We start from the raw sequence: 12668 nt of genomic DNA, 5'->3' as shown, positions 1-12668 counted from the left end.
ATGTTAATAAAATAGTAGTATAAATGTGTATAAACGTGTAAAAATATGCTATAATATGTATATGAATGTGTGTAAGTGTGTGTAAATTTGTATACCTAATTTAATTGAATTTTATTAATACTTTTTGATATATAATGTATCAATAGCAAATGTATAATTTAGGTCGGAAAGTCTCCATGTGCTACCTTGAGGTACGCCAGTATTAATATTATCATGAACTATCTAAGCGTGATTGAATGTGTATAAATAAATATATAAATGTGTGGAAATGTATATATGTATGTATATATTATCTGTGTATCTGTTCTCTTTGGGGTATTATTTGCAAATAAAGCGCCTATTGATTTCAACCCTCCAATCGAGAAATAAAAAGAATCGCATCCCCTCTATTCGAGGCAAAGCTGGGGAAAAAACACAGTGGAAAACTGATAGCGAAAAAATAGAATGAAACTCAATAAAGAGATTTTTCAATCTTGCGGAAAAGTGCCTCCTCTTGCATTTTCACGCTGACGGGGGAACGAAATTTATATATACATAGATATACACAGAAATAGATATATATACACATTTTTGTACACACGTATACACATTTTTACACACACACTTTGTGCATATCAACACCTTATATGGATATTAATCATTTAAACACATTTGTACACATTTTAATTTCATTTATACACATTTTTACACATTCATAAACGCGCAAATTAATATCCAACATATTCATGCATTTATTTATTGTATCTCATGTAACTTTCGAACCATTCGATTAATATGAATGATGCATATGGCGAATTCGTACAAAATTAAATAGTCTCGAACATTGACTAATACAATAAGTCCCTACAGCAACTCGGTATACTCTAAAATCTCAATGGAAAACCGAATAATATTCACGATTCGACTAGAGTGTATTAAGCCGTAACCATTTAGAGTAGCCTGAAGTACCCCATTTTAAATTTCATCCCTTAACGATATTTTTTTTATCTCCATTCGCCTTTTCTTCACTTTTATAAAATTGAGGGTTGATAAAATACACACACACATATACACACACAAATATATATACATGTGTGTATGTATATACATACAGATTTATACAGAAGTAAAACTTTTTCTTCCAAATGGGGTAGAAAAATCTTTAGAAAATACCTTAGGGTGCATTTTGCCACCTATTCAGTTGTATATATATGTATATATATATATATATATATATATATATATATATATATAAATGGGTTTTTAATGATCCTAAATAGACTTTTAATGTGGGAAATAAATCTTCATTTTCTGCCTATTTTGGCATATTATGTATATATATATATATATATATATATATATATATATTTTGCAGCCCAATCGTCGAAATAAAAAAAAGATTAAATAACAAAATTATTTATTCCACTAAACGTTTCGACACTTGATGTGTGTCATCATTCAGTAATCTAAAAAACATATTATATAAATACAAAATTGATAATAAATATAAATATATAAAAAGGAGAAAATTATACATACCAAACCAGGAAAAACAACAGAAAAAAATAATTATGATGTAAAATTGATTGAACACTAAATTTGTGTAAAATAATATACTATTATATTGACAACGAGAAATTGAAGGAGCACATATTGCCCTACTATATTTTATGTTATTAATAGCGGTGCATTATGGACACTGATCAAGGTTACAACGCAAGTGTAATGTGTATCATTATTTATCAGTCCAATGAAAAAGCACTTTTCTTTCCGTCTTAAAGAAGTTTTGATGTATTTGTTTATAACATTTTTAATTTTCAATAAAGTATATATAATAAATTATTCCAATTGTTTAAAACAATATGATATGCGAATTGAACTTTAAATCACTTTGTTTTTGAATAACAACAATCGAATTTATAAATTATTTATTTGAATAAAAACATAGTAATTTTTGTTAAAATATCTCTCGGGTTTCCAAATTATGATAAAAATACTACTGAAACATTGGTCAAAGTATGTACAAATGTATATAAAAATACATGTAAGATGTGTATAAATGTATATAAGCCTGAATAAATTTGAACAAATTTTTCATATGCATCATTCATATTAATCGAATGGTTTAAAAGTTGCAAGAGATATAATAAAAAATGCATTATTTAGTTGTGTCGTTAGATTAAGAGTCGCTGCACTATAAATAGTATAGTGGGTTAAAATTAACCCATTTTATCTATTAGTGTATATAGTGATAAAACCTATCGATGTATATATATATATATATATATATATATATATATATATATATATATTCAATAGCGGAAAGTGCTTCGAAATTAAGATGGACATTCGGACTGACCGATCATTTAGTATTCTGGAATTGTCCGATTTCCCCTATAAATATATATGTACATATACAAATATACACACATATATATATATATATATTATATATATATATATTATATATATATATATAATATATTATATATATATATATATATATATATATATATATTATATATATATATATTATATATATATATATTATATATATATATTTATACAAATATATTATTCAAGAAACTAGTTTATGCGTAAGAGTTGTTCAAGAGAAGTTTGAATCAAGTTTATTTCTGAATTATTTAACTTGGACGAGAACAAATATACATATGTATATATATATATAATGTTCAAAGTCTCCTATTCCAATTTACAAATACTAAACTCAAAATATCCATATCAATTTGGTTAAACAAAATACTTCTCCAACAGGTGCATTATTTTTTGAATGATCAACGAATTTTTTCTTTGACCTTTTATACAAAGTTAGTTATAATAATTATAAATAATTTGATTAAAGAATAATCTATAAAATTATACAGTACATTGAAATCCTGTTAAGACGATTGTGACCATATAATTTATTGTCACAGGTGAGATGGAAGTAAATTTTAAAAATCTAATAATTAGTTGGATTTTTTAAGTTATAAATGTGTCAAATGTGTTTTTGGTAAGTTTATATTTTTTTTTATAATATAAAAATTGAAATCAATTGATTATCCAAGGTATCAAAAAACCAAAAAAGGTGTGAAAAATAAGAAAAAACAAAAAACAAAACATTTTTTGACAAAATTAAGTTAAATTTTGGTTGTTGTCAAAAAGTAAAGAAGTACAGTTACGTTCAATTTTACATTTAATCTGCAAATTCACAAGATTCTGCAAATCTTCTAAGTCAACTTCTTAACTTCTTTCAGGGTAAATTTTAGTAATCGCAAAAGATCGTAAATAATTTTTTTATTAATCTCTACGTTTCAGAGGTTTCTGAACGTTTGAAACACTGCCGTTTCGACGGGGCAAAAAGAGCCAAGTTATTTTTAATTCTAGTTTTCGGTATGGGAAGATCCTGCAATTTGTTTTAAGGCACGATGCTATGCACCACTAGTTGTAAATTCATTAACACTAGTTGAATAAAACAAGATTCTGCAAATCTTCTAGGGTCAAATTTTTTAAAGAATGATGGTATATGTGTGTATTTGTGTATATGTATATGTATGTATGTATGTATGTATATGTATGTATATATATACATTACATATCATGCATGATAGATCTGTATTTAATTACAGTTTTGGCTCTGGGCGTGCAACCCTAAGGTACAGACGTCTCTGTATGTCTATATATATATGTATGTATATGTATGTATGTATGTATATATGTATATAAATGTGTATACATAGTGTACGTACGTTGGGGCACCCCTGTATATATAAATACGTTTCGTATAGACATTTCATACAAAAGCAGGGATGATTAGGGCGTGTCTTAACACTTGAGTTACTTCACAAAAGGTATATTGGATTTTATGCCGCATATATATTTGACTCACACCTTTCTATATATATACACACACGTATATATATATATATATATATATATATATATATCTTGATAGTTTTTTCGAGGTTCAAACATATTTGAAAAAATGTTTTAACAGCCCATTCGTCGAAATCAAAAAATAAGTTAAGAAAAAAAACGTCTTTATCATACGTTTCGACATTTGATGTGATTAATGCGAAAATTAATTTTTTTGACGTAATTTAACACAAAACCATAATTATTAGCAGAAGGAGTATTATATTATTTAAATTCATAATGAAGCAAAAAATCACACTACCTCGTAAAAGTGACAAGCACACACACACACACACACACACATATATATATATATATAGATATATATATATATATATATATATATATATATATACTTTATTAGGCTTTTGTATCTTTTGTGTCGAAATGGAAAAAAGCTGTTGACAACTTTGATTGACATTTTGTGCAACACATGTCCTGACACTTATGACAAAAAATAATATTCACGAAAAGTATACCCATATGCATAGATACATATATATACATACATCGATACATATATACACATACATACATACATATATACATATAAACGTGTATTATCTATATCAGAGCGTCTATAAATTTAATTAAGTTGTTATTGCAAATTTAATTTCATTAACATTTTAATTAACGACTAATCAATGCTAATCTTTCATGTCAACAATATGTACATATGTATGTATATATTTGTCCGAACAAATTTCCTACATATTTATAAGTATATACATTTATTTATATATATATATATATACATATATATATATATATATATATGATATTCAGTTTTCAGGGCAATACATCAATTAAAAAAATTTGTATGACTTTAAAACAATTTTATTTTTTCCATACGTTTCGACACATTGTTTTGTGTCATCTTCAGTGGACTCTAGATTGAAAGAACAGATAGAAATTATTAAATAAAACTAAAATATAAGAAGTGATATGGTATGAACTTACATGTAATTGAATTAATCCTAATTATTGCATATTATAAATGTTCACAATGCACAATCCTAATTATATCATATTATAAATGTTCACAATGCAACAACAAACATCCTTGTCATTTTAAATTGAACATATATAAATTTTTGAATGAGATTTTTTATGAATTTGTAAAGTAAAATCACGCCGTACATTTCTGTGCTCCGATGTAAGGCCGACGACTGAATGTACGTCAATGTGCGAACCACGTGTTGAGGGTTAGGTACAAAGCAAACGAACTGACCAAAGAATTTAAGATTGACAACGCGAGAGGGAACATATAGTGAAATATAGAAACATGACAATTGTGAGGGTGGACATTTGTAAAATTGAGATAAAAATTAAAAGAAAGAAAAAAATAAAATAAATAATAAATAAATAAATAAAAAGAAAAAATTGGCATTAAAAATAAATATAAATAAACGTTATATTGGCGAAACTGGACAACATCTAAAAAAACGTCTTAGACAACATTATAACAATTCCAAAATAAAAATCAAAACCAAACTATGATAACCGACCACATACAAGTTTCAATCATATTTTCAATTTTGATGTGGCCACAATTTTATATCACGAATCGAATACGTCTCAGAGACGCTTTTCAGAATCTTGTCTGATACATCTTTACAAAAATAGTTTAAACAAAAGATTGGATATTTCCTCACTGTGTGAAAATTACCAAGTAGTCTTAAACAATGTCTCGAAATTCATACCTTTAAAATAGTTACCTATCATGATCGACGTTTATTTATATTTATTTTTAATGCCAATTTTTCTTTTTATTTATTTATTTTATTTATTTATTTTATTTTTTTCTTTTCTTTTAATTTTTATCTCAATTTTACAAATTGTCCACCCTCACAATTGTCATGTTTCTATATTTCACTATATGTTCCCTCTCGCGTTGTCAAATCTTAAATTCTTTGGTCAGTTCGTTTGCTTTGTACCTAACCCTCAACACGTGGTTCGCACATTGACGTACATTCAGTCGTCGGCCTTACATCGGAGCACAGAAATGTACGGCGTGATTTTACTTTACAAATTCATAAAAAATCTCATTCAAAAATTTATATATTGTTCAATTTAAAATGACAAGGATTGTTTGTTGTTGCATTGTGAACATTTATAATATGATATATTAGGATTGTGCATTGTGAACATTTATAATATGCAATAATTAGGATTAATTCAATTACATGTAAGTTCATACCATATCACTTCTTATATTTTAGTTTTATTTAATAATTTCTATCTGTTCTTTCAATCTAGAGTCCACTGAAGATGACACAAAACAATGTGTCGAAACGTATGGAAAAAATAAAATTGTTTTAAAGTCATACAAATTTTTTAATTGATGTATTGCCCTGAAAACTGAATATCACATATTTCAACATCAAAATTATATAAAAAATTTAATATATATATATATATATATATATTAATTATCTTGTTTATACGACGATTGTTTAAACAATTAGAATCGTATCAACTCAACTCCGGATACACTTGCAATAAATATTTTTTTAAATAAAATTTTATAACATTTAGAACTTCATATTCTTTTTGCTTATTTGCAAGTTTCCTTCTTTTTGAAAAAAGTATAAAAAACCACTTAACTCATATAAAAGCGTCTAAGATCCGTTGAACATCCCCCCGCATTTGATTTTTTGATTATGTATAAATATAAATATATACCGAACGAGTCCTATCTATATTTTTATCTGTTTAACATCCCCCCGCACTTGATTTTTTGTATATGTATAATTATAAATATATACCGAAAGAGTCATATTAATTTTTTATTTTTATCTTTGGAAAATTTTGGTTCACTTACCCATTGAATGGATAACCAGCAAAATCGTGGTAAGGATGGTAGGCTCCCATTGCTGGAGGATAGTAGGCTTCTTTGCCAGGATCAGAATTCTGAAAAAAGGAAAAAAATTAGTAAAAATATTGATGATGAATGGAATTTGCAAGTCGGAACGTTAGAACACATTCTGGTGCCAGTGGCAATCTCCAACTTAGCCGATTTTATGACGAGTATATCAAAATTTTAGTTTGTTGACTTCATAGAATTTTATATAGGTTGGCACTGAGGAAAGTCATACCTAACAAATCGAAACGTTACCAAATTATTTCAATATCTCAATATATTAATGCTACTGATCATGCCCACGTATTTTATTATTATTGTTCCAAGCATCAAATTTTCAACCGAAATAATATGCATCTATTATAAGTTCCGACGTGCCTGAACGTGCATTAAAAGATTTAGTTTTCATATAAAAATTCATCATAATCCATAAATGTATTGTTGAGGTCACGTTTTGACCCTAGACTTACATATGTTTTTTAAAAGATAGAACATGTGTCCTTATTTTGGAAAACATGGACGCGAGCTGATAAATCGGAATGATTTATTGCAGAATGTTTTGACAAACTTTGGCAAATTGATTTCGTGGTCAGGGGTCAACGATAAATAAATTTGTATATTTATATGTTACGTGAAAGTTATATATTCTGCTCACCCCGTATGCGTTGGGAAAGTACATTGCAGCCATCGTTGCCAAGGCAGCTTCTTGTCCATAGCCTCCTAAAGGTCCCAAAGGATACCCTACGGGTATTGCTCCCAATGAACCCCCAATCGATGGACCCATGGACCCGCTCAAAGGTCCTGCACCCATTGGCGCCCCTAAAGGGGCTCCTAAAGGCGCTCCTAACGATCCAGGCAAAGGCAGACCACCTGGCATCGTTAGATTATGAGGAATTCTACTGTGTGGACTCGAACCAGGACTGAAACAAAAGATGCAGGAATTGGTACATTGATGGTAAGAAGTACTGGTGCACTGAGGGTGTCTTATTACCTATTTGGTGTACTCGTGTAAACTCCTCCGCTCGTGGAGTTTACTATTGGACTGCCACCACTTGTCCTGTTTTCACTTGTTGGTATTCCTGGTGTTTTGTCCAAGGCGGAATGAGGAAAACTTTGGGACGTTGGCGGGTATTGGCAGGAACATATCGTGTGGCCGGTGATGGGGTCCATGTATAGAGGTCGACCTGGGAAGAAAACATCAAATCATTCCAAAAATTGGAAAAAATATCACTGGATGGTGAAACTGCTGGACTTGCATAAAATACAATTGATAATATATTATTTTCAAAGTTTTGTTTTAGATTGATCAGAGACATGGAATCTTCAGAAAGTGAAAATAGAAGAAGGAACAATAAAATAGGAAGACAAAATTAGAAGATCAGTGGTGTGGATTCTTCTAAGGAAGTGCAAATGTAAAAGCAGGAAAACAAGAACTATACTCAGGAAGATTTTAGGGATATTTGGAGGGAGCATGGTGCAGAGATATTGACTACTTTTGGCAGATTTGCCACGTGCTGGAGAAGGTCAAAGACACTTGGTAAACGTGAAAGGAATGGACTTGCACCTTTTGTTCTGGAAAAAAGTTTCTGGAAAATGATGTTTATGGCATAATGTTGCTCAGGAAAGGTATCAGGAGTGCAAGAAGTTACAGCACGACAAATACAGGCAATAGGAGAATGTCAAATAAACTTAGTAAACCAGGAAGGACTGGTCTTGCACATTTTGTTCTAGATACAAGTTGCTGGAAAGTGATGGTTATGACATAATGTTGGTCAGGAAAGGTAGTGCAAGTGGAAGAGGTTACATCAAAAAAATATAGTCAATCATCCATTATCTTACCAGTATCACAGCACCTAACAGGAGACGGCCTATGCGGTGGCGACGTGACCCCGTCCGTGGTGACAGGTGACGACGTCAACCTCCTGACATCGTGAGATGTCATCTTCCTGGTGACTTCGGACGATGACAACCTGACGTCACATGGCTTCGTCCTGACCAGGACCGGCGACAATCGTGACGAACTCGTCACGTCGATTGGTGACGAAGACATTTTGGGAGAATCTGGTGGAGTTGGGAGTTGGAAAGTGTCTTTTGGTGGGATGTCACTTTTGGAACATGACGTTTGTCACGATAGGGTTGATTTTGTTGGAGGAGACATGGTTTAGTAAAATTTGCACTTCAGTAATTTATTAACACTACACTATTGTTTTTTTGGGAAAAGTTTCTTCAGGCTTGTAGCTTTTTCTGAAAATAAAAAATAAAAATATTAAGATTATTTTTAGATACTTTTTTTAATATAAAAAAACTATCAATTGTACTCGTCTATGCTTTTATTTATTATAACATCTGTAACTTTTAAACCATTCGATTAATATGAATGATGTATTTGAGAAAATTGTGCAAAATTAAATGATCTACAAAATTGTATAACAACGAAATCCTCTACATCAACTCGGTATACCCTAAAATCGCACGATTTTTAAGAAGACAATTAGGAACGTCTACAGATTTAAACAAGTTTCATCGAACTAATTTAGTTTGCTTTTATTATATACATATTTGTATATATATATATGTATCTATGTGTATGTATATGTATATGTACAAAGATACAATATGTAAATATGTATATTAGCATAAGGGGCGTGGCTTAAAAGTTGTGAAATTGATAAAAAAATTATGCATACAAATATGAAGGGGACATATACATGTATACATGTATAAAATTATCACTTTGTATATATGTATACATACAGATGTATAATTTTATATATGTAAATATTGTGGCAGCCATTATTAATTTTAATAAATTTATGCACATTTTAGGCATTCCTATATGTATGTGTGTTTGTGTATATATATACATCTATCTGAAAGTCTCCTTTTTAAAAATGATTGGATTAATTTTAATTTATTTAAAATATATTTTCAAAATATAGGATGTCCTTTCTTGGTGAACTGTTTAAAACAAACAAACAAAATTTCATAAAATTAATTATAATTTATTTGGAAAAGTGAAAGAATTCTTTTTTTACTTCTAAATTATTGAAACCAAGATTTTTTTTTAAATAAACAGTCACCAAAAATCATTGTACAAGTATGAATATTTCACTATAAATTATGAATTTTAGTTACTAAAGACTAAAAAATCTAAATTCATTTTCCTATTTATTTGCTCGACTGATTTGTATATAAATTATAATAGAAAAATAACAAAAACAATTAATTTAAATCGCTAGTAGTATTTTTTTGGTTATTGAATTTTGTTAACTTCAGTAAAAATCAGAAAAAAAATAACCTAAAATATGTATGTATGTATGTATATATATATATATATATAATATATATATATATATATATATAATCTGAGGACATAAATTCCTACTAAAGTCATATTTATGAGAATTTTGTGACTTACAGGTTCAAAGATCAATGCAAATTTATTTGCATATAAATATAATAAATGTATATTACATATATACACATATATATCACATATACATATATACATATATACAAATATATTTATATGTAGGTATATATATAAGGTAGTAGGTACCGAATTTAATCTTAAATTTGGCTGTATTTATATTTATGGCTTTCAAAATATTTATATATATATTTTTAAGCAATTCTATTTTCATTAGTTTCAAAGGATACATAAGTCTGCATAAGATAATGTTCTTTTATTTAAAAAAAAGAAACCTTTATGTTTCATTAAAAAGATGGCTAAAATTTGCTACGAAACGTCTAAAATACATTAAAATAAAGATGATACATTCAAAGTGCATTAAAATATCAGATAAAATTATTATTATTAAATTCTTCATGTTATTGGTTTAGAAATAAAATTTAATTAATAACGAAAGAATTTTTTTTAATTTCAATTTCTAGTCACTGATGATGACAACCATTGCACGAAACGTACGAACATTAACCTGAATAAAATAATTTGCCTTATGAAGAAAATTACTTTCTTGTCTTATTTTTCTTCATGGATTACCATTGACTCATTGTCTTGTCTTACAATGAGAAAACAAGCTTATCTAATCCATAATCAAAAAACTAGGTGTGTACGTGATATTTCCGAATTAAACTCCTTTACCCATCCTTTTTTCCATCGATTACCCGACCCTTCGTCCTCTTAAATAAAGTTAACGACCGCCGCAAATAAGAGGCGGTTACCAGGAATAAGATTTTTAAACCGGCGCGCCCTTTTTAACGGCGAATTAACCCGGCGGATCCGTTTTTTTCCCTTTCGGTCTTTTCATTAACGACGCCTCATCTTCTTATTTTCCGTTAATTAAAACAAAGGTCTATTTTATGGCGAGCGACCGCCTTAAATGGGTCCTCCTAAAGGGCGGTTTTTGGGGATCGCTAATTAATTCATTCATTCGAATATTCTCCACCTTGAAATTAGATGGGTGGCGGTTTAAAGTCTATTTCATGGTTTAGGGATAAAATATTTAATAGAATTTAATGTCATATTAAGAAACATGTCAATCGTCACGATAATACCTGAAGAATATTCTTATTCTTATTATTAACACTATTTTTGATACCACACTGACCCTATATTAAAACTATTTTCTTGGCAAGCCTAGAAACTTTCAGGTTAATTTGTCAGGCATATATGTCTGACATGGCTCATGTAGAACTTTTTAGTGCCAGGCACATATCTGACATGGCAATTATTGTGTTAATATAACATTGAACCTATATTTAAAAAAAAAAAATAGTTATGTATTCGTAGCTTTGCTTGTAAATAAAATTGAAATTTTATCTTATTATTTGCTGAACATTAATAACAAAAAAGGTCACATCATGTAATAAAGATTCTTTTATCTAATGCACATCAGAAGAAATTAAGTTATTTTAGGTTAAGATAAGCGAGAGTGATTCAAAAATGCACCTATAAATCTAACTAAATTAAATAGATTTTTATAAAAATGATTCCAAATACAATAAATTTAAAAACATTACACGATTCTTACCATTTTTTATTTCATCAATTTATATTACTCAAGATCTATGTTGATAAGCAGATGCAAAAAAGATTATCGATGACAGGAAAATGAATACTAAATTTTTAATCTTTTAATATAAACGTATAGAATGTATTTCTGACGAATATTTTTATATTAAACAAAAACAAGTAAATTTAAATCGTGTTAGATGAACGCAATAACGTTTTTTTATACGGGCGATTATAAATAAATAAATATGTATGTATGTATGTATATATGTATGTATGTATATTTGTACATATATAACTATGATTCATTACATTTTGACATTTTAAATGCGATTATAAGTTGAATGCAAAAAATGTGACACACAACGCGGTTTGAAGATTATTAATGTGTTTTTGTGCAGCGATGTGTGTACAGCTGCATTTGTGTATACACCATATATGTATATGTATGTATGTGTGTTAATGTATACATGTATATACATATAAAGGTATAAAACCCTCAGTGCCAGAAAAATTTTATCTTCCTCTTCGTGCTTTTATGTTTAAACATTTACATAGTTTATAAGACGTATTGTTTGGAACTTTAGGCATCATCAGTGACTAAAAAATTGGTGAAAATAATGCAAATAGTGCAAATTTGTTATTTGGTATATGAAATGTGCAGTTCCTTTTTTATTCGTGTATATTTAAATTTAAAAAATTATTATTATTAGTTTTTATATTAATCATACTCAGACACGAAAAGTTTTTCAGGCGTTCCGTTTGGCGCTATAGTCATCTTTAAGTACTAATTGTTATTTGGGCCTTTGAAATATGTAGTATAAATATATATATATATATATATATATATATATATACATATATGTATTATATGTATATAAATATATGTATGATTTACCACCGCAGTGTGACAACAAAACGGCATTAAATTTTAGT

General features: G+C 28.4%; 1 protein-coding gene across 1 annotated transcript in view; it reads right to left on the bottom strand.

Annotated features, from left to right (window-relative positions):
* LOC113363021 (iroquois-class homeodomain protein irx-2-like) overlaps positions 1–8807 on the bottom strand; it is a 16825-nt gene extending 8018 nt beyond the window's left edge. The window contains exons 1-4 of the mRNA XM_026605512.1: positions 8597–8807; positions 7749–7941; positions 7413–7677; positions 6719–6807 (exon numbers count right to left, since the gene is read on the bottom strand). Of these exons, the coding sequence (XP_026461297.1) occupies positions 6719–6807; positions 7413–7677; positions 7749–7941; positions 8597–8807 (758 nt within the window). The remainder of the gene's footprint in view (positions 1–6718; positions 6808–7412; positions 7678–7748; positions 7942–8596) is intronic.
* Between the last annotated feature and the right edge of the window lie 3861 nt (positions 8808–12668).

Source organism: Ctenocephalides felis, unplaced genomic scaffold, assembly GCF_003426905.1.
Source record: "Ctenocephalides felis isolate EL2017-DRISC unplaced genomic scaffold, ASM342690v1 CF-g0.4_SCAFFOLD_00845, whole genome shotgun sequence".
In the NCBI taxonomy this organism is placed as follows: Eukaryota; Metazoa; Arthropoda; class Insecta; order Siphonaptera; family Pulicidae; genus Ctenocephalides; species Ctenocephalides felis.
This window is presented reverse-complemented; position numbering and strand designations above follow the sequence as displayed.